At 42.8% G+C, this 27,876-nt stretch overlaps 1 protein-coding gene across 3 annotated transcripts; it reads right to left on the reverse strand.

The window, feature by feature from the left end:
* Window positions 1–3,330: 3,330 nt before the first annotated feature.
* Window positions 3,331–27,405, reverse strand: LOC110486164 (chromobox protein homolog 1). Of its 3 annotated transcripts, none has more exons than XM_021557575.3 (6): window positions 27,161–27,405; window positions 25,002–25,154; window positions 20,918–21,092; window positions 8,731–8,914; window positions 8,531–8,625; window positions 3,331–8,383 (listed from the first exon to the last, which is right to left on the reverse strand). In XM_021557575.3, the coding sequence occupies exons 2-6, from the start codon at window positions 25,102–25,104 to the stop codon at window positions 8,239–8,241; spliced, it is 702 nt and encodes a 233-aa protein (XP_021413250.1). In that variant the 5' UTR covers window positions 25,105–25,154; window positions 27,161–27,405; the 3' UTR covers window positions 3,331–8,238. The 3 variants fall into 3 exon arrangements, with proteins under 3 accessions (XP_021413250.1, XP_021413252.1, XP_090052363.1); XM_021557577.3 differs by lacking the exon at window positions 27,161–27,405 and adding an exon at window positions 26,834–27,150; XM_090196237.1 differs by lacking the exon at window positions 25,002–25,154 and having other exon boundaries at window positions 27,161–27,402.
* Window positions 27,406–27,876: the final 471 nt, after the last annotated feature.

The raw sequence follows: 27,876 nt of genomic DNA on the forward strand, positions 1-27,876 counted from the left end.
TTTTGATCCCTTATTCCTTGACGATTTAGTGATATTACAAAGAATTCTAATACGTAGTAAAAAAATTACAAGTTAACTTGCTTCCACAAATTATATGAAACACCATTGTTAACAAAAAAAAAGATTTATTTTCCAAAAACGTTTAAACAAGTGAAAGTAACCACTGCAAAATGGTGACTGATTGGAAAGCAAGAAACATGCAACAAGAGATGTATCTTCAGTAGACACAAGAAAGAGCCAGAGACAAAATAACAAAAAGCTTACATATGAGCCACTTGACTAGGATATAGAGATATATATATATATATATATATACACACAGTGCCTTGCGAAAGTATTCGGCCCCCTTGAACTTTGCGACCTTTTGCCACATTTCAGGCTTCAAACATCAAGATATAAAACTGTATTTTTTTGTGAAGAATCAACAACAAGTGGGACACAATCATGAAGTGGAACGACATTTATTGGTTATTTCAAACTTTTTTAACAAATCAAAAACTGAAAAATTGGGCGTGCAAAATTATTCAGCCCCTTTACTTTCAGTGCAGCAAACTCTTTCCAGAAGTTCAGTGAGGATCTCTGAATGATCCAATGTTGACCTAAATTACTAATGATCATAAATACAATCCACCTGTGTGTAATCAAGTCTCTGTATAAATGCACCTGCACTGTGATAGTCTCAGAGGTCCGTTAAAAGCGCAGAGAGCATCATGAAGAACAAGGAACACACCAGGCAGGTCCGAGATACTGTTGTGAAGAAGTTTAAAGCCGGATTTGGATACAAAAAGATTTCCCAAGCTTTAAACATCCCAAGGAGCACTGTGCAAGCGATAATATTGAAATGGAAGGAGTATCAGACCACTGCAAATCTACCAAGACCTGGCCGTCCCTCTAAACTTTCAGCTCATACAAGGAGAAGACTGATCAGAGATGCAGCCAAGAGGCCCATGATCACTCTGGATGAACTGCAGAGATCTACAGCTGAGGTGGGAGACTCTGTCCATAGGACAACAATCAGTCGTATATTGCACAAATCTGGCCTTTATGGAAGAGTGGCAAGAAGAAAGCCATTTCTTAAAGATATCCATAACCAGTGTCGTTTAAAGTTTGCCACAAGCCACCTGGGAGACACACCAAACATGTGGAAGAAGGTGCTCTGGTCAGATGAAACAAAAATTGAACTTTTTGGCAACAATGCAAAACGTTATGTTTGGCGTAAAAGCAACACAGCTGAACACACCATCCCCACTGTCAAACATGGTGGTGGCAGCATCATGGTTTGGGCCTGCTTTTCTTCAGCAGGGACAGGGAAGATGGTTAAAATTGATGGGAAGATGGATGGAGCCAAATACAGGACCATTCTGGAAGAAAACCTGATGGAGTCTGCAAAAGACCTGAGACTGGGATGGAGATTTGTCTTCCAACAAGACAATGATCCAAAACATAAAGCAAACTCTACAATGGAATGGTTCAAAAATAAACATATCCAGGTGTTAGAATGGCCAAGTCAAAGTCCAGACCTGAATCCAATCGAGAATCTGTGGAAAGAACTGAAAACTGCTGTTCACAAATGCTCTCCATCCAACCTCACTGAGCTCGAGCTGTTTTGCAAGGAGGAATGGGAAAAAATGTCAGTCTCTCAATGTGCAAAACTGATAGAGACATACCCCAAGCGACTTACAGCTGTAATCGCAGCAAAAGGTGGCGCTACAAAGTATTAACTTAAGGGGGCTGAATAATTTTGCACGCCCAATTTTTCAGTTTTTGATTTGTTAAAAAAGTTTGAAATATCCAATAAATGTCGTTCCACTTCATGATTGTGTCCCACTTGTTGTTGATTCTTCACAAAAAAAATACAGTTTTATATCTTTATGTTTGAAGCCTGAAATGTGGCAAAAGGTCGCAAAGTTCAAGGGGGCCGAATACTTTCGCAAGGCACTGTATATATATACACACACATATACACACACACACACACATACACACATATATATATATAGAAATCTTCCGGTCTGGTATATTAGAAAAGATATGCAGCCTTCTTAGACGTGTCATGTTAAAATGAGCAGTAAAATACCAATGAAAAATAAATCCAAGGCAACAGGCTCTATACCAGGGCTGTAAAACCCCTGGTAACGGTGGTTGTCTTCAGTACCTAAACATTTAAATGTTAGTCACCATTAAATCGGTTAAATCGATTAACAATTTTTCATACAAGCTATTGTTAGCCGTGATGAATCAATTCAATTCATTACTTTAACAATGTAGGATTTAAAAGATGCCAGAAGAGGGATATTCAGACGCGATAGAGCAGTGAACAATTCTTCAATTAATTGAGAGGTAGCAAAACCCCACAAACCAAACTTGAATATAACCCAACCCACCTCTGTGAGGGTGTCAGATCTTTAATTGGCAGCTCATTTTAATATAACAGATCCAGACACGCCGAGAATTAACATCAGCGCTCAAAGGTAAAGTCTGAAAGTAGAATTAGCTTGGAGAGGTCGTCTTCATCTGGTCTTGCGATTTCAGTTTGTCAGTTGTGTGAGATGAATACATTGCTAGATTGATCTATATCCCATGGCTGCCAACACCTTGGATAGATTTACTTTACAGACCACCATAAAACCGTTGTATTTACTTTGAATCACAATATAGACTACCTAAGGACCCGTCGTCTGCATTTAAAACAGGGATTTAGTAAAACAGAAGTCCACGTGCATAGACCAGGGCATTCTCCTGTTCCTGGAGAGCTACTGCCATGTACAGTTGAAGTCGGAAGTTTACATACACCTTAGCCAAATACATTTAAACTCTGTTTTTCGCAATTCCTGACATGTAATCCCAGTAAATATTTCCTGTCTTAGTTTGGTTAGGATCACCACCTTATTTTAAGAATGTGAAATGTCATAATAATAGCAGAAATAATTTTTATTTCAGCTTTTATTAATTTCATCGCATTCCCAGTGGGTCAGAAGTTTACATACACTCAATTAGTATTTGGTAGCATTGCCTTTAAATGGTTTAACTTGGGTCAAACATTTCAGGCAGGCTTCCCACAATAAGTTAGCTGAATTTTGCCCCATTTCTCCTGACAGCTGGTGTAACTGAGTCAGGTTTGTAGGCCTCCTTGCTCGCACACACTTTTTCAGTTCTGCCCACAAATTTTCTATAGGATTGAGGTCAGGGCTTTGTGATGGCCACTCCAATACCTTGACTTGTTGTCCTTAAGCCATTTTGCCACAACTTTGGAAATATGCTTGGGGTCATTGTCCATTTGGAAGACCAAGCTTTAACTTCCTGAGATGTTGCTTCAATATATCCACATAATTTTCTTTCCTCATGATGCCATCTATTTTGTGAAGTGCACCAGTCCCTCCTGCAGCAAAGCACCCCCACAACATGATGCTGCCACCACTGTGCTTCACGGTTGGGATGGTGTTCTTTGGCTTGCAAGCCTCCCTCTTATTCCTCCAAACATAACGATGGTCATTATGGCCAAACAGTTCTATTTATGTTTCATCAGACCAGAGGACATTTCTCCAAAAAGTACGATCTTTGTCCCCATGTGCAATTGCAAACCGTAGTCTGGCTTTTTTATGGCAGTTTTGGAGCAGTGGCTTCTTCCTTGCTGAGCGGCCTTTCATGTTATGTCGAAATAAGACTTGTTTTACTGTGGATATAGATACTTTTGTACCCGTTTCCTCCAGCATCTTCACAAGGTCCTTTGCTGTTGTTTTGGGATTGATTTTCACGCACCAAAGTATGTTAATCTCTAGGAGACAGAACACATCTCCTTCCTGGTATGACAGCTGCGTGGTCCCATGGTGTTTATACTTGCATACTATTGTTTGTACAGATGAACGTGGTACCTTCAGGCATTTGGAAATTGTTCCCAAGGATGAACCAGACTTGTGGAGGTCTACAATTTTTTTCTGAGGTCTTGGCTGATTTCTTTTGATTTTCCCATGACGTTAAGCAAGGAGTCACTGAGTTTGAAGGTAGGCCTTGAACTACATCCACAGGTACACCTCCAATTGACTCAAATTATGTCAATTAGCCAATCAGAAGCTTCTAAAGTCACTACATAATCTTCTGGAATTGTCCAACCTGTTTAAAGGCACAGTCAATTTAGTATATGTAAACTTCTGACCCACTGGAATTGTGATACAGTGAATTATAAGTGAAATAAATAAACAATTGTTGGAAAAATTACTTGTGTCATGCACAAAGTATGTGTCCTAACCGACTTGCCAAAACTATAGTTTGTTAACAAGAAATTTGTGGAGTGGTTGAAAAAAATTGTTTTAATGACTCCAACATAAGTGTATGTAAACTTCCGACTTCAACTGTAGGTTTTCATCAACCCCCGTTTTAATTGACCTGATTCAACTTATCAACCAGCTAATTATTAGAATCAGGTGCGCTAGATTAGGGTTCGAGCAAAAACCTAAAGGATCGTAGTTCTCCAGGAACAGGGTTGGAGAGCCCAGGCATAGACACTACATTTTCCTCTGTGTATACCTCTTGGGATAGATTTGGTTGCATTGCAATGAAAATAAAAATGCCATTTGTTTTGTCCATCCCTCATCTTCGCAACCACATTAAAACCATGGGTCTTGACTGAGCCGAACCCTTCCCACCACCTTAATCCAAATCCACGTATTTCCAGTGCAGTTTGACAATAATACCAAACCTCCTAAAAGCCCCAATCACCTCAAGGAAGCCTGTGAATGGTGAGCATGTACTGCACGTGGGAATAGCTCAACAAGAAATAAGGACAGAATATGTGTGTGTTATAGTAAATAAAGCTTTCCACCAAAGATTCATCTGTGTGAAAGCCGATCTTTCGCATCTTCATCTCTAGCTTCTTACTTGGTGCCTCTTTTCTGAGGGTGTGTTATCTGGCAGGAAAGTAGATCACACCAATCAATTATTTTTAACCATGGGTACGAAACCAAACAACTCAGGTTACATAGGTCATACTGGTGCTCCACAACAAAGTTAGTAGCTCCAAACCAGGGTTTCTGTTAGCCGGTAATAAGACTTTTTTTGTCCGATTAAAAAAAAGTGAAAAGCCGATAAATAAAATTGCCGCTAGCCAATTGTCTGTGAGGAAGAAGGAAAAACATCCCATTGCAAAATAATGCTCTTTAGCTTATTCATTGATGCAAATACATTTGACTGGTCAAGCGTATCTGTCTATAGGTTAATTTGCATAATTAAATTGCTGCATGGGTATTTCTGTTAGTCTTTATGCATCTTATTTACCACAAGCACACAGATGCAGAGGCTAATTTGAGTGGGGGAAAAAAAATTGGTCAGACAACGGAGGAGCTGCTGGTAAAGCGTCTCAAACCGCCTGTTTGTTGCTGCTCGAGTGAAACGTGCTTTTATAAATAGTTTTTTTGGGGGGTTGTATCATTTACAGAACATGCTTACCACTTCAAAGTTTGCAAAATATTTTTTTGTGAAACAAACAAGAAATAAGACCAAAAACTGAAAACTTGAGTGTGCATAACTATGCAAAGTCAATACCTTTTGAAGCAATTACAGCTGCAAGTCTCTTGGGGTATTAGCTGGCCACTGAGCTTTTTGCCCATTCTTCAAGGCAAAACTGCTCTAGCTCCTTCAAGTTGGATGGGTTCCACTGGTGTACAGCAAACTTTAAGTCATACCACAGATTCTTAATTGGATTGAGGTCTGGGCTTTGACTAGGCCATTCAGATGTTTCTCCTTAATCCACTTGAGTGTTGCTTTAGCAGTATGCTTAGGGTCATTGTCCTGCTGGAAGGTGAACCTCCGTCCCAGTCTCAAATCTCTGGAAGACAGGTTTCCCTCAAGAATGTCCCTGTATTAAGCGCCATCCATCATTCCTTCAATTCTGAACAGTTTCCGAGTCCCTGCCGTTGAAAATCATCCCCCCAGCATGTTGCTGCCACCACCATGCTTCACTGTGGAGATGGTATTCTCAGGGTGATGGGAGGTGTTGGGTTTGCGCCAGACATAGCATTTTTCCTTGATGGCCAAAAAGCTCAATTTTAGTCTCATCTGACCAGAGTACCTTCTTCCGTATGTTTGGAGACTCTCCCACATGCCTCTTGGCGAACAACAACTGTGTTTGCTTATTTTTCTCTTTAAGCAATGGATTTTTTTCTGGCCACTCTTCCATAAAGCCCAGCTCTGTGGAGTGCACGGCTTAAAGTGGTCCTATGGACAGATACTCCAATCTCCGCTGTGGAGCTTGGCAGCTTTGGTCTCTTTGTTGCCTCGAATTAATGCCCTCCTTGCCTGGTCCGTGAGTTTTGGTAGGTGGCCCTCTCTTGGCAGGTTTGTTGTGGTGCCATATTCTTTCCATTTTTTTAATAATGGATTTAATGGTGCTCTGTGGGATGTGTTTTATAACCGGACCCTGATCTGTACTACTCCACAAATTTGTCCCTGACCTGTTTGGAGAGCTTGCTTGGTGGTGCCCCTTGCTTAGTGGTGTTGCAGACTCTGGGGCCTTTCAGAACAGGTGTATATATACAGACACAGATCATGTGACACTTAAATAAAGTCCACCTGTGTGCAATCTAACTAATTATGTGACTTCTGAAGGTAATTGGTTGCACCAGATCTTATTTAGGGGCTTCATAGCAAAGGGGGTGAATACATATGCACACACAACCTTTTAGCTTTTTGTTGTTTGATTTTTTTTTTTTAAACATGTCATTTTTTTCATTTCACTTTGCAAATTTGAACTATTTTGTGTATGTCCATTACATGAAATCAAAATAAAAATACATTTTAATTACAGATTGTAATGCAACAAAATAGGGGGAAAAAAAACGACAAGGGGGATTAGTACTTTTGCAAGGCACTGTATGTGAAGAAATAATAGTTTAATCAACATTTTAAGCTAAATGTTCTGATCGGTTGCATCAACTTCATTGCTTGAAGGTTATTCTTATAAAAAAAATTATGTAGCCTAAGCCTACTGGTTGTATGCATTTGGGATCTGTTGTCCCAGAGTCTGTCTGGAGTAGGCCATTTCTTTCTCGCACAGAACGACAAGCTGACCAATAAATAGGTCAAATGTTCTACTATGGGGGAATAGTATATTGACATAGGCTAGGGATTTTTGCTGTTCGTTACTCATCTTGTTGGCTGAGGAAAAGTAAATGTGGACAGTTATTCTAACCTCTTCAAAGTGCGCATCGGAATTCGGTAAGGACGCACACTGTTGCGTCCTCGATTTGCACGTTCTTTTAAAACGAATTACCATCATCTAAAATGTGAGCTGTCATTCTGAGCGCCGTGGCTGTACGCCCTAATCAGGTCACGCACACAATGCATATGGGTCGGGAAAATGTCTCAAATGTCTGGTAAATTAAAATGCTGCCAGTCAAATGTTCAGCACCACGTTTTTCTAATGGAAACCCTGCTCCATACCATTGTTCACAACTCTATACACCCCCTATGCGTAACACTTAGAGAACAGGATCTAGGTTAACTCTAGTCTGAACATCCCAAAAAATCTCAAATAAAATCCTTCTTAGATTGCTCTCATAACCAATTAAAACTAACCAAATATAACCACGACTATTTACACATTATATGATAATGATATGGCAAGGGAAGGCAGGTGCCAACACTTAAAACAGATTTCTTAAAAAGTAGAAAGACAAACAAAAAGCACTGAGTTGCTCAATGATGGATGTGTAGGTACAAGGTAATGTTCTGACAAGAAATCAACTTCAACATTTCACGCAAGAAAACTGGAAATTAAGATTGGCTATTTCAATTGAATTAGCTGAGAACTTTAGCTGGGTCGTGTTTTGGAATCTGACCATTCCATTTTGTAAACTCAGCTGCTGTAGTGATACCTCGCTAACTCAAAAGTGTATCTTGACAAAAGCTTTTCAGAGGTGAAACTACAGTATGAGGAGCTGGTGATTTTGAAGCAATTCAGTGCTCAAGGACTGAAAACTACTTATCCCATGATTCTAGCTGATGAGACCAAAAGTGAGGCCTGATAAAGTGATCTTGAGACTTAGGGGTTGTATTTACCCATGCCACCCCCCAACCCACCTCCTTGCCAAGTCTTATCATCCCTACCCATCTGTCAACCTCTGTTTTAGTTGTAACAGTCCGGGTTTGCAGAAAGGTTTTGAAATAAATCAGCTTCTCTATCCCACACCCTCCACTCTAAACCCCACCCTCTGTACCCCCTTCCCGTTCATCCTGGACCTGTGGCTAGTTCTTATCATCCTTCTTCTCTTCCTCCTCGGTGGGGTAGGAGTGCCATGTCAGACGCTCCTCATAGAAGGAGATGACCACCTGTGGACATTTAATGTTGGCCTCCTTGGCCGGCACCAGGTCAGCCTCATCACTGTTCTTCCTGTGGAGACAGAATTTAAGGGTGAAGCCACTTCAATCAGTTATGTCCCACTTCTTTGGAGGGGACAACTAGTATTTGACCAATCTTCCACTCTCGCAGTACCGTATAGCGAAAAGTGTCAAAATCCCAATGCAGCCCAGAACTCACCATTTCATGAGGAACATCAGCTCTCCACTGGAGTCCGTGGCTCCAATGATCCGTTCGGGGTCAAGACCACGAGCAAAGCCTCTGGGCTTCTCTACCTGAAAGAGTGATGGATAAGGAGAGAAGGTTCAGTACAGGGCCACATTCACGGTCTACAGTATCAGGCATGTTCTTTAATATTGACACCAAGTACAGGCTCTCACCTCATCTTTCCTCTTCTTGGGCCTGCCTTCTTCACCCCCTGCCTCTGTGTCAGACTCGCCAGCTTTCCTCTTGCCACCAGACTCTTTCTTGCAACTTTCTTTTTTGTTATGATGATTCTGCATGTACTCCGCAATCAGGTCAGGGCAATCCAGGTTGTCCTGCGGTTCCCATGTATTGTCCTCACTGTGGTAAACAAATACAGGTTAAAAAGGCTACAACAGCTTGAATTTCCAAACTAAGACACTACCTGTAAAAGGACCATTTATACCTGGGCTCCAACCATCAGATGATTCGGTTCCAAACCCCCCAGAACCAACTGATCGAAGGTTCCCCAGCCCAGGGACCACCTAACAATTGAGATCATTCCAACGTGGTCGTAATAGCACATGGGGGGGGGGGGGGGGGGGGAGGTGCAGGGCCCGATGTGGCAGGACTACCACCGCAACACTGGAAGATGAAGTAGCAAAACAGACAGATGCCAAATATACAGCAGCCGAAGACCAAGCAAGTCCCATCTCTGTGTCACCATGGACCAGAAAAAGATGGAAATGTTTACAATGGCTACTGACTCTTTGTAGAAAGATGAGAGCAACCAACGAGAGCAACAACATACAAACAAAGGAAAGAATAAGAAGAAAGAACTTAAAAACTAATTCAGCAAGCTTTGACACACTGACAGTCTTTATTTTTATTTAACTAGGCAAGTCAGTTAAGAATGAATTATTATTTGACGGCCTAACCGGACAACGCTGGGACAATTGTGCGCAGCCCTATGGGACTCCCAATCACGGCTGGTTGTGATACCACCTGGAATCGAACCAGGGTCTGTAGTGATGCCTTTAGCACTGAGATGCAGTGTCTTAGACCACTGCGCCACTCGGGAGACCACGGATGCAGTGCCAAGCCCAAAGAGTAGGGCCCTATAAAATCTGCGATATGGAGAACCCGGACAGAATCCAGACATTAAAATGGAATATTCAAACATGTATTGAACTTAGGACATCAACTAAATGTAATCTATAATTTAGAAAATGTATTTTCCCAAGGTTATAATAAGACATAAACTAAAAGCATAAGGGATTCATATTTTCCTTTAACTTTGAAGGAGCCCCTATGTGTGCACGAGTTTGTCTGCCACATAGCCACTTGCGATGATGATAACTACAAGGCTTTCCCAAAAACCTTCTCAATTAAATGTTTACTACAAAGTAGTCTATGTCTACCTGGCAGAATTATTATTTGCATCAATCCAGTGGTGATTTGTTTAACTAATCTAAAATCATGTGTGCTACAGGTCTCTTGCTGGTGCCAGGCTGCACACTTGAATATAAAAAAGGGTATCTACACCCAAAAATGTATATTTTTCCCAGACCTCAAAAGAGGTCTGCTGGTGTGGTTTAAGCACTGCTGTGGACTTACAACATCCAATTTTGTTCTATAATAAAAATGGGGGGGGGGGGGGGGGGACAAACGGAATTAGGCAACAAAAAAAAAATGATTTTATAGGGCCCAAAAGGAGCATACGCAAACTTGTGTAGGGAGCTGGAATTGGGTGATGTACCCCAGTTCCATAATCTTTCCTGGTTGTATCTTAAGCAATTCCGTACACTAGTGGAGTTGGTGGTTCCTCTAAATCAGGAACCAAGACACCAATTTCAAGGACAGCATTTCTGCGATTCCTGACAACTGGTGAGCAATAGCTAACCTAATTTTTCAATGTTTGATGTTGGTATTAGATGGTCATCATGACAATGAGACAACCATGAAGACAAGTAAGGGGAGACCCCCATGAAATGGACAAAAATGAATGGCAGCTTACTGGCATTGGGCGAACAATATACACAATCGCAAATACCACAAATAAACGGCAGATCATCAAAAACATTGCAAGCGGAACATGCCAAGTGTGATACTCCAAAACTCCCAAAGGTGGCGAGTGAGCGCTACTGTAGATTTTCCATATGAGAAATGGTCACAAAGTCAGATCTCAAAGGTGACATTTTCAAAATCACAAAATAAATTCACACTTTTAAAACATCATATATTATACATATGTAGTAACTTTCTGGATATACATTTGTCTTATTTTATTGAGTTGTTCCATAAGGCCCATGTTTTGTCCATTTGCCATATATGATCATAGGAAGTCGGATTCCGAACCCAAAAGTAAGTGAACCATGTCCAAATGACATAAGAAATGTCCAAATGGCATACATACTGAACAAATTATAGATCACTATGTTAAGCCCTGAATCAACCTAGAAGATCTATTTGTCATGTTTGATCATAGGAAGTAAGAATTTCTCGTTGATGTTGATTCAGCATGTCCATTTCAAAACGGGAAGTCCTTATGGATACGCAATGGACACTGTCAACTTGCAGAAGAGCATGTTCACACTGACAATATAGCATATGTGTAATGGACACTGTCCAATCGCTCGTTGGTGTTGATTTCAGCTGTCCATTTGGTGATATTAAATCCCTTATTTGTACATTTCCAATTGTACCATCACGAATTGGACATGCTGCAGAAATGCCCAATTGACTGGCTTGTTGAATTAGGCATGGCCGAGCAGTGATAGTGGTTCCTCTCCATCGCTCGTTGGTGTTGATTTCTGCCTCTTCATTTGGTGATGGTAAACCCCTCAGTAAATCCCTCATTAAGATGGCTTAGCAGTCGGAAGTGTGTTTTGTCTTGTCCCATCATATCCCGTTGTAAATATAGTTTTCCTTGTATTATTTCATTTATATTTTAATCTCACTTTCCATCAACAGACTGAGTATACTCTCCTGCAACCCACCTCACCCAATGTAGTATGGATCTGCTATTTTTATACTTTAGAACCAGAACCCCCATCAGAGGCTAGCCAGCTAACTAGCTACAAGCTACTGGTCAGTTAGCCACAGCTAGCGGTCTTCACCTTCAACGTCTCTGTCCCGAAGAAGCCATGTTAGCCTCTAGCTAGGCCCAGCTTGCCTCTAGCTAGGCCCATGGGGCGGGAAGTAGCCTAGCGGGAAGTAGCCTAGTGGTTAGAGCGCTGGACTAGTAACCGAAAGGTTGCAAGATCGAATCCCCAGGCTGACAAGGTAAAAATCTGTCGTTCTGCCCCTGAACAAGGCAGTTAACCCCTAGGCAGTTAACCCCTAGGCCGTCATTGAAAATAAGATTTTTTTTTTTGCATTTTTTACCCCTTTTTCTCCCCAATTTCGTAGTATCCAATTGTTGTAGTAGCTACTATCTTGTCTCATCGCTACAACTCCCGTACGGGCTCGGGAGAGACGAAGGTTGAAAGTCATGCGTCCTCCGATACACAACCAACCAAGCCGCTGCTTCTTTAACACAGCGCACATCCAACCCGGAAGCCAGCCGCACCAATGCGCCGGAGGAAACACCGTGCACCTGGCCACCTTGGCTAGCGTACACTGCGCCCAGCCCGCCACAGGAGTCGCTGGTGCGCGATGAGACAAGGACACCCCTACCGACCAAGCCCTCCCTAACCCGGGCGACGCTAGGCCAATTGTGCGTCGCCCCACGGACCTCCCGGTCGCGGCCGGTTACGACAGAGCCTGGGCGCGAACCCAGGACTCTGATGGCACAGCTGGCGCTGCAGTACAGCGCCCTTAACCACTGCGCCACCCGGGAGGCCCGAAAATATGAATTTGTTTTTAATTTAAAAAAGAAAAATCTCCCTGCTTGCCGAAGAGGTCCACCAGCTAATTCATAGACTACAATACCTCTTTTGCCAATTGGCCTGGACCCTTTACTGCCGACACGGAGCTCCGCCGACCCATCACGACTGGTCTGCTGACGTAATCGTCCGAGGTGGTTTCAACAGGCTCTACCGTTGTGACATTGCCAAAGGCCCATCTGCTAGCCTCGGCCCGCTAGCTGTCTGAATCGCCGTGTCTCAGGCTCGCCTAGCGTAGTAGCGACTAATTGAATCACCTATTGCTTCTCATTGGACCCTATGATCACTCTGTGACACATGCCTTGCCCTAATGTCAATATGTCTTGTCTATTCCTGTTTTGGTTAGTGATTGTCTTATTTTACTGTAGAGCCCCCAGCCCTGCCCAATGCCTTAGATAGCCTTTTTGTCCCACCCCCCACACATGCAGTGACCTCACCTGGCTTATCTGGTGCCTAGGTTTACTCAATGCCTAGGTTTAACTCCACTGTACTTACATCCTACCATACCCTTGTCTGTACATTAAATCTATTATTCCGCACCCAGAAATCTGCTCATTTTACTCCCTGTTCCGAACGCACTAAACGACCAGTTCATATAGCCTTTAGCCGTACCCTTATCCTACTCCTCCTCTGGTAGTAGAGGTAGAGGTTAACCCAGGCCCTGCAGCCCCCAGCACCAGTCCCATTCCCCAGGTGCTCTCATTTGTTGACTTCTGTAATCGCAAAAGCCTTGGTTTCATGCATGTTAACATCAGAAGCATCCTCCCTATGTTTGTTTTATTCACTGCTTTAGCACACTCCACCAACTCGGATGTCCTAGCTGTGTCTGAATCCTGGCTTAGGAAGGCCATAAAAAATCCAGAAATTTCCACCCCCAACTACAATTTTTTCCAACAAGATAGAACTGCCAAAGGGGGCGGAGTTGCAATCTACTGCAGAGATAGCCTGCAGAGTTCTGTCATACTATCCAGGTCTGTGCCCAAAGAATTCAAGCTTCTACTTTTAAAAATCCACCATTCCAGAAAGTAGTCTCCCACCGTTGCCGCTTGTTATAGACTCCCCTCAGCCCCAAGCTGTGCCCTGGACAGCATATGTGAATTGATTGCCCCCCATCTATCTTCAGAGTTTGTACCGTTAGATGACCTAAACTGGGATATGCTTAACACCCCGGCCGTCCAAAACCTAAGCTAGATGCCCTCAATCTCACACAAATGATCACGGAACCTACCAGGTACAACCCTAAATCCGTAACCATGGGCACCCACATAGATATCATCCTGCCCAACTTGCCCTCTAAATACATCTCTGCCGTCTTCAAGCAGGATCTCAGCAATCACTGCCTGCATCCGTAATGGGTCTGCAGTCAAACGACCAACCCTCAGCACTGTCAAACACTCCCTAAATCACTTCAGCGAGAAGGCATTTCCAAATCGACCTGGCCTGGGTATCCTGGAAGGATATTGACCTCATCCCATCAGTAGAGGATGCCTGGTTGCTCTTGAAAAGTGCTTTCCTCACCATCTTAAATAAGCATGTAGAACAAAGAACAGATATAGCCCTTGGTTTACCCGACTTGACAGCACGTGACCAGTACAGAAACATCCTGTTGCATTCTGCATTAGCATCGAATAGCCCCCGCGATATGCAACTTTTCAGGGAAGTCACAAACCAATATACACAGTCAGTTAGGAACGCTAAGGCTAGCCTTTTCAAACAGCAATTTGCATCCTGTTGCACTAATTCCAGAAAGTTTTGGAACACTGAAGTCCATGGAGAATAAGAGCGCCTCCTCCCAGCTGCCCACTGCACTGAGGACAGGAGACACTGTCACCACCGATAAATCTACGATAATCGATCATTTCAATAAGCATTTTTCTGGGGCTGGCCATGCATTCAGCCTGGCTACCCATATCCCGGGCAACAGCTCTAAACCCCCCTGCAGCAACTTGTCCAAGCACCCCCCCCCCCCCCCCCCACCTAAATCCAGATAGCTGATGTTCTGAAAGAGCTGCAGAATCTGGATTCATACAAATCAGCTGGGCTAGACAATCTGGTCCTCTCTTTCTAAAATAATGTGCCGAAATTTTTGCAACCCCTATTACTAGCCTAATCAACCTCTTTCGTATCGTCTGAGATCCCCATAGATTAGAAATCTGCTGCGGTCATCCCCCTCTTCAAAGGGCGAGACACTAGACGCAAACTGTTATATACCTATATCCATCCTGCTCTGCCTTTCTAAAATCTTCGAAAGCCAAGTTAACAAAACTTCCCACTGTACCTTCTCCACTATGCAATCTGGCTTCCGAGCTGGTCATGGGTGCACCTCAGACACGCTCAAGGTCCTAAACGATATCATAACCACCATCAATAAAAGACAGTACTGTACCGCCGTCTTCATCGACCTGGCCAAGGCTTTCGACTCTGTCAATCACTGCATTCTTATCGACAAACTCAATTGCCTTAGCTTCTAAAATGACTGCCTCGCCTGGTTCACCAACTACTTCTCAGATAGAGTTCAGTGTGTCAAATCGGAGGGCCTGTTGTCCAGACCTCTGGCAGTCTCTATGGGGGTGGCACAAGGTTCAATTCTCGGGCCGAATCTGTTCTCTGTATAGATCAATGACGTCTCTTGCTGCGGGCGATTCTCTGATCCACCTCTACGCAGACGACACCATTCTGTATACATCTGGCCCTTCTTTGGACACTGTGCAAACAAACCTCCAAACAAGTTTCAATGCCATACAACACTCCTTCCGTGGCCTCCAACTGTTTTTAAATGCTAGTAAAACTAAATGCATATACATACTACACACCACTGAGACCTGTATGCTCTCGTTGGCTGGCCCTCACTACATATTTGTCGCCAAACCCACTCCAGGCTCCAGGTCACCTATTAGTCTCTGCTAGGTAAAGCCTCGCCTTATCTCAGCTCATGGGTCACCATAGCAACACCCACCCGTAACACACGCTCCAGCAGGTATATTTCACTGGTCATCCAAAGCCAACACTTGCTATTGCCGCCTTTCCTTCCAGTTCTCTGCTGCCAATGACTGGAACGAATTGCAAAAATATCTCCCTCTAACTTTAAGCATCAGCTGTCAGAGCAGCTTACTGTACAGCGATCACTGTACCTGTACACAGCCAATCTGTAAATAGCACACCAAACTACCTCATCCCCATAATGTTATTTATCTTCTTGCTCTTTTGCACCCCAGTATCTCTGCTTGCACATCATCATCATCATCTGCACATATATCACTCCAGTGTTAATGCTAAATTGTAATTATTTCACCTCTATGGCCTATTTGCCTTACCTTCCTAATCTTCTACATTTCAACACACTGTACATAGATTTTTCTATTGTGTTAATGACTGTATGCTTGTTTGTGTAACTCTGTAGTTTTTTTGTCGCACTGCTTTGCTTTATATTGGCCGGGTTGCAGTTGTAAATGAGAACTTGTTCTCAACTGACCTACCTGGTTAAAAAAAAAAAAAATGGAAATGTACACTGTCCATTTGCAATATAAAATGTACAATATATTATACTGCCATCAGGTCAGCCATCAGTCAATAAGATATCATACCGACACCAAACTCACTTTGTCCAACTCTTTTAAAAGCCAACTATCACATATTTCAGAGTCGGCCCACAATTCACAGCGCCTCCTGTTAAAATATATTTTTTAAACGTCAAAAACAGTTACATTCAAGCTGCAGGTGCAGTTCTGACATTATGTGCCTAGGCCTAGCTGAGGCGACCCCGAATCCCGGGTTTCGGCTCGATAGGTCATTCGGAGACTGAGCAGCGACCTTAATTAGTTCTGAAAATTCACTTTTTTCCCGATCATTGCTACGGGGTCCCTGAGAACTATCGGACAGAAACTTTAGGGTCTGTCTCTATGGGCCGAGGCAGTTTCAATGCGCCTAGTCTTGTGATTCTGGGACTTTTCTAAATGTCGTCACTTTCGCAACGTTAAAAATGAATTGAAGTTAAGTTATTGCAAATGGAGGAGGCTGTTTCTCGGCTTGAGAACCTTCTAGAGCCACATAACTCACTGTGCTGGATTTTCTTGGCACACAGCCAAGACAACGCAAGCATAGCTTCGGGGCAAGTCTCTGAATGTCCTTGAGTGGCCCAGCAAGAACTTGGACTTGAACTCAATTGAACATGAAAATGGTGCATGAGGAGATGGCTCTCTCCTAAGGAATGGTGCTATTGTGTGTTCTCACATTATTTGTAACTGATTTTGTACGTAATGTTTCTGCAACTCTCTCTTATGACCAGAAAGAGCTTCTGGATATCAGGACAGCGATTACTCACCTCGTACTGGAAGAAGATTTTCTCTTTAACGAGTCGACACAAAGGACTTACTTCACACACCCGACAAGGCCCTCATCCTAATCATTCGCAGGAGAAAGACTGAGATATCAGTGAAGTAGGTCGGGGTGCCTTGTAAGGATCCGACGGTGAGTGGGTAATCTGCCTTTACCATCAGTCCTATTAGCCAACATTCAGTCATTGGATAATAAAATAGATGAACTACGATCACGTATACCCTACGAAGGAGACATTAAAAACTGCAACGTCCTAAGTTTCACCGAGTCGTGGCTGAACGACGACATAACTTACAGCTGGCGGGTTTTACGCTGCATCAGCAAGATAGAACAGCCGCCTCTGGTAAGGCAAGGGGTGGCAGTCTATGTATATTTTAAACAACAGCTGGTGCACGAAATCTAATAGTAAGGAAGTCCCGAGGTTTTGCTCGCCTGAGGTAGAGTATCTCATGAAAAGCTGTAGACCACACTATCTACCAAGAGAGTTCTCATCTATATTCTTTGTAGTTGTCTATTCACCACCACAAACCAATGCTGTGACTAAGACCACACAATGAGCTGTATAAGGCCATAAGCAAACGGGAAAACTCTCACCGAGAAGGCGGCGCTCCTATTGGCCGGGGACTTTAACGCAGGGAAACTTAAATCTGATTTACCTCATTTCTACCAGCATGTAAAATGTGCAACCAGAGGGAAACACATCTAGACCACCTTTACTCTAAACACAGACGCATATAAAGCTCTCACTCGCCCTCCATTTGTCAAATCTGACCACAATTCTACCCTCCTGATTCCTGCTTTCAAAAACGAAAGCAGGTAGCTCCAGTCACTCAGTAAATTAAAAAAAACAGGTCAGATCAAGCAGATGCTAAGCTACAGGACCGTTTTGCTTGCACAGACTGGAATATGTTTCCCGGGATTCTTCCTATGCCATTAAGGACATCAGTCGCCACATCAGTCACTGGCTTCATCAATAAGCCCATCGATGACGTCGTCCCCACAGTGACTGTACGTACATACCCCAACCAGAAGCCATGGATTACAGGCAACTGTTGTGGCAGAATCAGAATTCTTTAGGTAACATTGATAAATAAGATGTTTTATCAATGTTCATATGTATGCTTATGTGGAAAAAGTTACTTTTGGCCCAGAGAGGGGAGAGGTCAGGTTTGTCTTATATGTGAATGTGTCTAACTATTCCTAAACCATGTGAAGGGATGGTGTGATTAATGGGGAACCAGTTAGTTGGCTCCACAATGTCTGTGTGCCAGTCACTCCTCTCATTAGATTTTGTCCAAGAGGGGTTGTATTTTTGATGGGAGTATCTAGATTTGACAATTGATATATGCCATTGGATGAGGTAATGTTTTGGTCCTAAGTGGTACCAAGAACGAGATAAGAACTTCGTTTAGGAGACCAAACTGAACAATAATTTATAGCTAATGCTATCTAGCTATGGGATCGTCCTTTTTCAAGTAAAAGGTTATTTGTGTAATGTTCCTAATATCTGTTATTTGTCATGTGAGTTGAGATGGGTGTGTCTTGGCTATAAATGATACTAAGAACTGTTTTGTAAGCACTCTCAGTGAATTCATTTATAGACACTGAATTGATCTGAGTCAAACAGGGCTATGGTGAAGCTCAAATAATTAAATATGGACTTTATAATATACTTGTGTGTGGTTTGCTCTCTCATGATTTGGTAATACAGGAAATTTCCACAACACAACATCCACACTAAGCTAAAGGGTAGAGCTGCCGCTTTCAAGGAGTGGGACTCGAACCTGGAAGCTTATAAGAAATCCCGCTATGCCCTCCTACAAAACCATAAAACAGGCAAAAGCATCAATACAGAACTAAGATTGAATGGTACCACACCGGCTCCGACACTTTCCGGATGTGGCAGGGCACGCAAACTATTACAGACTAAAAAAGGGAAGTACAGCCGCAAGCTGCTCAGTGACACCAGCCGAGCTAAATTACTTCTATGCTCGCTTCGAGGCAAGCAACACTGAAACATGCATGAGAGCATCAGCTGTTCTGGACAACTGTGTGATAACGCTCTCTGTAGCCGATGTGAGTAAGACCTATAAACAGGTCAACATTCACAAGGCCGCAGGGCCAGACGGGTTACGGATATGTGTACGCCGAGCATGCACTGACCAACTTGCAAGTGTCTTCACTGACATTTTCAACCTGTCCCTGACCAAGTCTGTAAGATCAACATGTTTCAAACAGACCACCATAACACCTGTGCCCAATAACACTAAGGGAACCTGCCTATATTACTACCGACCCGTAGCACTCACGTCTGTAGCCACGGTGTGCTTGAAAGGCTGGTCATGGCTCACAACACCATTATCCCAGAAACCCTAGACCCACCCAAATTTGCATACCGCCACAACAGATCCACAGATGATGCAATCTCTATTGCTCTCCATACTGCCCTTACGCACCTGGACAAAAGGCATTCAACACCATAGTGCCCTCAAAGTTAATCACAAAGCTAAGGACCCTGGGACTAAACACCTCTCTCTGCAACTGGATCCTGGACTTCCTGACAGGCTGCCTCCAGGTGGTAAGGGTAGGTAACAACACAACTGCCACGCTGATCCTCAACACAGGGGCCCCTCAGTGGTGCGTGCTTAGTCACCTCCTGTACTCCCTCTTCACTCATGACTGCACGGCCAGGCACGAATCCAACACCATCATTAAGTTTTCCGATGACACAACAGCTAACGATGAGACAGCCTATAGGGAAGTCAGGGACCTGGCCATGTGGTGCCAGGACAACATCCTCTCCCTCAATGTGATCAAGACAAAGGAGATGATTGTGTACTACTGGAAAAAGGAGGACCGAGAATGTCCCCATTCTTATCGACGGGGCTGAAGTGGAGCAGGTTGAGAGCTTCAAGTTCCTTGGTGTCAAACACACCAAGACAGTCGTGAAGAGGGCACAACAAAGCCTATTCCCACTCAGGAGACTGAAGAGACTTCAAAAGGTTATACAGCTTCACCATCGAGAATGGTATGACAACTTCTCAGCCTCGACCGCAAGGCACTACAGAGGGTAGTGCAAACGGCCCAGTATACAAGCGGGGCCAATATTCCTGCCATCCAGAACCTCTATACCAGGCGATGTCAGAGGAAGACCCTACAAATTGTCAAAGACTCCAGCCACCCTAGTCATAGACTTCTCTCTGCTACCACACAGCAAGCGGTACCGGAGCACCAAGTCTAGGTCCAAAAGGCTTAACAGCTTCTACCCCCCAAGCCATAAGACTCCTGAACAGCTAATCAAATGGCTTCCCAGACTATTTGCATTGCCACCCGCCTCATCTTTTACACTGCTGCTACTCTGTTAATTATCTATTCATAGTCATTTTAACTCTACCTACATGTACATACTACCTTAATTACCTCGACTAACCGGTACCCCCTATATATAGCCTCGACACTGTTATTTTACCGCTGCTCTTTGATTATTTGTTATTTTTTACTTAACACTTATTTTTCTGAAAACTGCATTGTTGGTTAAGGGCTTGTATGTAAGCATTTCACTGCGTTGTATTCGGCGCATTTGACAAATAAATATTTGGTTTGAAATAGCTGTGCAGCAACGCTCCCCATCTAACCTGACAGAGCTTGAGAGGATCTGCAGAGAGGAGTTTTTTTTATCAAATGTGCAAAATAAAAAAGCTATTTGTCATTATGAGGTATTATGTGCAGATTGATGTGGGACATTTTTTATTTATATCCATTTTAGAGTAAGGCTGAAATGTAACAAAATGTGGAAAAAGTCAAAGGGTCTGAATACTTTCCAAATGCACTGTACTTGCCAACCACTGGCAAGTGTTCCACACCACCACTTGTCACAAGCCAGAGACATTGGAGACCATTGTAGACCTTGCACAACATGCTCTGTGAGGAAAATGGCGACCAATACGTCCGACCTGTTGCAGATCAGGAGGGCCCAGGTTTTTTTTTTTACAACTCCTGTTGCATGGCAACAAGACCCCCAGCTTCCCCAAGCGGCACTACCCCATAGGTACCAATAAAGAGATGCAAAATTATAATAAAAAAATGTATACAGGATTGTATGTAATGTATGATCATTTCATTTCTGTGACTGTAGCATTACAAGCATCAAGTCTCAACTCACTCGGAGAAGCCTTTCCATTTGAGCAGAAACTCCACGCGTCCCTTTACCACCCGTCGGTCCAGCACCTTCTCCACCACATATTCCTCCTCCTCTTCCTCTACCACCTCCTCCACCTTCTTCTTGGTCTGTTTCTTCCCTGTTGTTGCTGCCAACTTGACCTCTTCCTTCGGGGGCTCTGGTGAAGGGAAGGAGTGCAGAACAGTTTGGTTAGACTCCAAAGACTTTGTTCACAGCTATAAAGCCCCAATGATTATGGGCACACTTCACTATGATCAGATTTCACAGAAGTGATTCGTGACAAAACATTGGATTCAAGTCCAAATCGAGTCTGTTGGACTTGATTTGCCAATCAAAATGCAAAATTGTGGTCTTTTTCACAATTAAGCAGCAGTGGCAGAATGGCAACCTTTGTACCTTTTTATCATCAACCCTGTTTGCCAACCCTTTTTTCATTACAGTTCATGGAATTGTAGAGGCGGGCTCTCTGATGTAGGCTTCAGTGTGCCTCAAGATTTCTGGCTCTGAATAACTAGCATCTGGTTGATCCACTTTCAAATTGGGTTTTTGTAAGTCTGTAAGTACAACCAAACCATGGCAATGGGTTTCTGTATTCAAATAGAGATCCTCATGGATTTGTTTTTAGAGGGAGTTAGATGAGCTTGGTATGCTCCTGGGGTAGTTTTAAGGTGTCCGGTATGGGGAATGGACACAAGGATTTAACATTTCAAGGACATACACTACCGTTCAAAAGTTTGAGGTCACTTAGAGATGTTCTTATTTTCCATGAAAACATACATGAAATGAGTTGCAAAATGAATAGGAAATATAGTCAAGACGTTGACAAGGTAATAAATAATGATTTTTAATTGAAACAGTGTCCTTCAAACTTTGCGTTCGTCAAAGAATCCTCAATTTGCAGCAATTACAGCCTTGCAGACCTTTGGCATTCTAGTTGTCAATTAGTTGAGGTAATCTGAAGAGAATTCACCCCATGCTTCCTGAAGCACCTTCCACAAGTTGGATCGGCTTGATGGGCACTTCTTACGTACCATACGGTCAAGCTGCTCCCACAACAGCTCAACAGGGTTGAGATCCGGTGACTATGCTGGCCACTCCATTATAGACAGAATACCAGCTGACTGCATCTTCCCTAAATAGTTTTTGCATAGTTTGGAGCTGTGCTTTGGGTCATTGTCCAGTTGTAGGAGGAAATTGGCTCCAATTAAGCGCCGTCCACAGGGTATGGAATGGCAAAATGCAGTGATAGCCCTCCTTCTTCAAGATCCCTTTAACCCTGAACAATTCTCCCACTTTACAACCACCAAAGCACCCCCAGACCATCACATTTACTCCAACATGCTTGACAGATAGCATCAAGCAGTCCTCCAGCCTCTTTTCATTTTTTCCACGTCTCACAAATGTTCTTCTTTGTGATCCGAACACCTCAAACTTAGATTTGTCTCTCCACAACACTTTTTTCCAATCTTCCTCTGTCGAGTGTCTGTGTTCTTTTGCCCATCTTAAACTTTTCTTTTTATTGGCAAGTCTGAGATATAGCTTTTTCTTTGCAACTATGCCTAGAAGGCCATTATCCCGGAGTCGCCTCTTCACTGTTGACATTGAGACTGGTGTTTTGCGGGTACTATTTAATGAAGCTGCCAGTTGAGGACCTGTGAAGCGTCTGTTTTTCAAACTAGACACTAATGTACTTATCCTCTAGCTCAGTTGTGCACCGGGGCCTCCCATTCCTCTTTCTATTCTGGTTAGAATTTGCGCTGTTCTGTGAAGGGAGTCGTAAACAACGTTGTACGAGATCTTCCGTGTCTTGGAAATTTCTCGCACGGAATAGCCTAGACTGACGAGTTTCAGAATAAAATTATTTGTTTCTGATGTGATGGTTGCTGATAATGGGCCTCTGTACGCCTATGTAGATATTCCATTAATTTAAAAAAGCTGTTTCCAGCTACAATAGTCATTTACAACATTAACCATGTCTACAATGTATTTCTGATCAATTTGATGTTATTTTAAAATGGACAAAATGTCTTGCTTTTCTTTCAAAAACAAGGAAATTTCTAAGTGACCCCATACTTTTGAACGGTAGTGTACATACACTGTCATGGAGAAGGATGCACTATCATTGCTGATTTGAAGCCCAAATAGACATACAGGTTGGGCAAAGGATAAGTGGTGCCACATACAGCCAACGAAAGGTTTCGGTCACACTTTATTTGGATATTATCTGTAGAGCATCTACAGACGAACTATCAACAAACTATCTGTTGATAAGCAACTGCTTGGTGAGGTTAAGGTTGAGAATAAGGGTTAGGGTAAAGGTTAGGGCTACGTTTAGAGTTAGGATAAAGGTTGGGCAGATAATTAGTTGAAATGTTACTGATAGTCTGTAGAGCATCTATAGTTCGACTAGCTAACAAAAAAAAGTGTTACCAATTGTTTTTGAAACTATGGTCCACCTCTAGCGTGGACCATAACATCAAAGGGAGGGTCTGCAGCCTTGAACAAGTCAAGGTCACGACCTATAAGATTCTTGGATATCTGAAAGAGGTTGGACAAGATGGTGTTAAGGATGACGATCAAAGCAAACAGTCACATGAGTGCATAGTTGACGAATGCGTGTGTGTGTGTGTGTGTGTGTGTGTGTGTGTGTGTGTAGAGGGTGGACACAGTGCATTACATATTAGGCTTGGGCACTATACCGTATACCGGGGTATTTGGAAAAAACCCATGGGATGGTTTTTCCAATACCGTCAATACTGTTTAAACTATTTATTTGAAATTTTTTAATAAATTGGAATATTTGTAGCTACTTAAGTAAATACCTGTAATATGTTAGATTTCAGCTGTCACATTATTATGAAGCTTACGTTAGCCCACAGTCAGGTGATTTGTTTACAAGCACAAAGACGAAAGAGCGGAGCCTTGAGTCACTCACTGTTGTGCAGCATGCGCCAGGTAATCTAATTACAGCATGGAATTCACAGTTAAATGTTTGCCAGCTAGATATCTTATTACTATTAAGTTAACTGTTTAAATGTGCTAAATGCTCTGCAGTTGTGCATATAGTTTGCTAATTTAGAAGCTAGTTAGCTAAGTGGTTAGTTTCTTCCAAAATCAAGCATTTGCTTGGTAACAGCAGAGAACCCCCTCCGGGATCAAGAGCCTTGCTGGCTAATATTTGTTATTCGAGTGAAGCAAACTGAGTATCATTTTTGAGTTACAAAATGTTTGCAATGGGCTTGTTAGCATTTAGTTAGCATTCTCTATGGAATTTTAGATGTACTTTTTACATTGCTAACCTTCAGATTACTGAGTATCAGTGGTGTTTGAAAACATGGCCCCTTGTGTTCAGTGCCAGTATTATCTCCCGGTATGGCACAAGGTCTGTATGAAGGTATGACAATCTGGATACCGCCCAAGCCTAGTACATATCCCCCTAATCTTGTCAAGGTGGGCAGCCAAGTAAGAGAGAATCCTTTGGAGGCCCCATAAAAAAATATTTGGCGGTAAATCCTCTTTCAGAGCAGAAAAGCTTGCTCAGGTTCCACCTCTGAAGAATGATGCAAGCAACATTACATATTCACGAATTGGAAGTGAGAAGGAACGTAGAGGGAATGATCTCAATTGCAGAACCCTCACGTCCTCATCTTCTCAAAACCCATTGGATGAGAAAGCCAGAGGTCCTTCCCCTCTGACCTTGTCCTCCAATGGGTTTTGAGAAGGAGACGAGAGAGGACGCGAGGATTGTGCAATTTTGAGATCTTCCAGAGGTGATTTCCACGTGGAGTGGAAAAACTTGAGACTGAAAAGTATTAGCACGTAATCACATAGGGGAAACACATTGACACGGAAAATATCTGAAGTTATCACTTCAAGCCCAAATATATCATACTTTGACTAAAGTAACTGACTTAAATCCTTGTGCAACATCATGGGTAAGCTACACGGCATTGTCTTTTACCCCCCAAAAAAACGAATTTCCGCTTGCGGGCGTTTAAGTTCTGCCGAAGCTGGCCAGTCCACCACCCACCCCCATTGCATTCACAAGACAGAAACAATGGATTACCGTTTGCATTAGTAGAAGGTTGATCTACACCTTCAGTGGTAACACCAGTAGTAACAATGGGGGTCACATCGCTAGGGGGTTCTGTAGCAGTAGGCTCACTCATTTTCAGGCTGGGAGAAGGCAGTGGAACCAGCGGGTTCCTTGTCAACAGAGCTAAACAGGGTGAGAGGGGAGGGGTGTTACTTAGGCATAGTTGATGGGAGAACCGGGAGGGGGGGGGTCATGGATCAGAGGCATCAGGGAGATATCACAGAAGGCAGGAGAGAATGACAACGGTAAGATAACCACATGGTATCATCTCTCACAGTCAAATAAATTACTAACGTGTAATGCATGCATACCACGACAGCTCAGATGGAACATCTGTCTCATTATTCTATCGGCTGTGTACATGTGAAGTATCCAGTTTGGCATTTCCGCTCACCACCAAATATGGTGACCAGAGGAAGACCAGTGGTTGGCAGTGGGAGAAGATGGAGCGAGATGGATTTTGGCCGACATTCTGCTTATTTTCTCATCTATAAAACATTTGATCTCAATACAGTTCTGTGACCAAAACTCCATTCTGTTACAAACAGAAAAAGTCATATGCGCCTCTTGGAAACGTCTATCTTGGGTTAGTTCTAAAATAATCTTTGGTCAGTACTACATGGTCAGTACTAAAACGCATGGAGCGGCGATATATTATGTTTCTATTAAAAAAACTGCCATGCATTGTACTGCAAGTCTGCAACTAATACAAACAAATACACAGAAAAGCAAATATTTGACTAGAAGCCCTCTTAGGTTTGTCATCACTACTTCCAGAAATATTTATGACTAGAGATTCTAAGGGATGGTACACTGTTGGCGTGATTCCCAGAGGAGAGCCCTGGGGGTTGGTACCCATCTTGAATACATGATCTCGGCAGGGGGTAGGGACTATAGGAGTTCTTGAACATTCCATTGGGCTGTAGCCTTGATGTGGTGCAGACCAACGCACAACTACTAATATGTTTGGAAAGTTTAAAATGTCAGAAGCACAATCATATCAATCAGACCAGCAATCACGCAGTCAAGCACATCAAATGACATGAGATTCAGCATGAAGGGGTCAAGCTTCAAATCAACTTAGGCACACAATCACTACAAACCACTGGTAGAAAACAAACATGGTGAGAACAAGGGAATGTCTGGGGGGCACACAGACGCCCTGATTCTTACCCTATGGAACACAGGACACCAAGAAAACGCTTACCCCCACCCCTTCCTAACTCAACATTGGGGTAAGCATCACTATCATACAAACACAAATGTATTCAAAGCATAATTAAATAAGACAACGTTTTTCAGTATCATCAAAATGTTGTGTAGGCTAAACAACGCATTTGAGTGCCAGCTCTGACGTGCAATTCAACAGTTCGTTTCAAAATGTAAGTCATTTCAACAAGGTGATGATTTCTGATTCCATTGCCCTATTGGGGTAGCATTGATTTTAGGTGAACGCTGCAGTTCGCTGGTGGCTACACTGTTCGTATTAACGGGCAATGTCAATCAATGATGTGAATTTAGCCACTTGTAAATCGATGCAAATATATTTGTCTAATAAGCAGTCCTTTCTTTGCTACAGCACGTTTCCTCTCTTTTAGGAGTAACCAATTCGACGAGCCACATTCCTGCCCGAACGGGGGTAATGAAATGTTGCAACCTAAATCGTTTTCCTACTTCAATAATAACGGGCAATCGCGCAGTGCAACCAAGTAAAAGGGTCGAATACAGGGGAAATGTAAAGAAAAGGGTCGAATACAGGGGAAATGTAAAGGGCTACACACAATTCCAATGTATTAACCAACCCGTTCACTATGCCATCAGCCGATCCCGTTTCACATGATGGTGCTAGGGGGTTTCTTCCCCCCCCCCAGAGCTGTCGAGATGGAATGACTAGTCGTCCATGTTGACCTGAATCATAGCACGAGAGCAATCTACACGAACTCGCGCGAAAACAATACCATTGAACACTCCAAACAGAATCCGCATGCAACAATGTAGCAAGATGCACATTGCCGTGTCAATATATTGGCCTATCGAGATATGTTTATCACCCACTGTGCATAATACAAGGTTAACGCTGGGGGGACCACTAAAGAGCAAAGGCGATGGTGAAGTAACTAGCCACTTACCTTTACAGAGATTTGACTCTAATGAATGAATTGTCGTAAATTTAGTTATTTTTATCAAATGAAAACCAGTATTACACCAACGGTTTGTCTAAAAAATATATATAGATGTTGTGCTTATCTTATGTAAAGATCAGCTTGTAATATATTTTAAAAGGACACTTCTCGTTTTTGCGTAAAGCTACAGACAATAGCCATCCAGTGCCTCCCTCGTACCCGCCAACTCCGGCGAAGCGTGGCTACGCAACGTGTTATTGTATGGCACCATGGGAGATGAAGTCTTTAAACATGTTATTGTTCTTTCTTTCTTTTCTCTATTATAAACAAATTATTCAGAGATGTTTGATGATCTTTATTTTCAATGTTTAGTTATTGGTCAAGCTTGCCAATGGGTAGAGCAATAACTTTACTTAATGTCTTGTACTTAGTTCTATACTCTAGAGTCTCAGGATTGATTCATGAATTTTACCATTAAAAAATATATAATATTAGAAAGACAGCAGTAATTCAAAAACCTATGATCAGTTGTGGAAGCCTGAACTCCCCCCACCTTGCTCTCCATGTTTCTCTCGCTATCCCCTTTTGGCTGGTTAGCCTTCACTGACTTCAGCCAGTGAAAAGCAAATGACAGTCTTTCCCTTCTTCTTCTCCACTGCCAGATGTATTTTTTAACTGACTGCACTGACACTTACATCATGCATATTCTGAAGGTATAGCAT

Source organism: Oncorhynchus mykiss, chromosome 13 (genome assembly GCF_057628025.1).
Source record: "Oncorhynchus mykiss isolate SJ-2025 chromosome 13, ASM5762802v1, whole genome shotgun sequence".
Taxonomy (NCBI): Eukaryota; Metazoa; Chordata; class Actinopteri; order Salmoniformes; family Salmonidae; genus Oncorhynchus; species Oncorhynchus mykiss.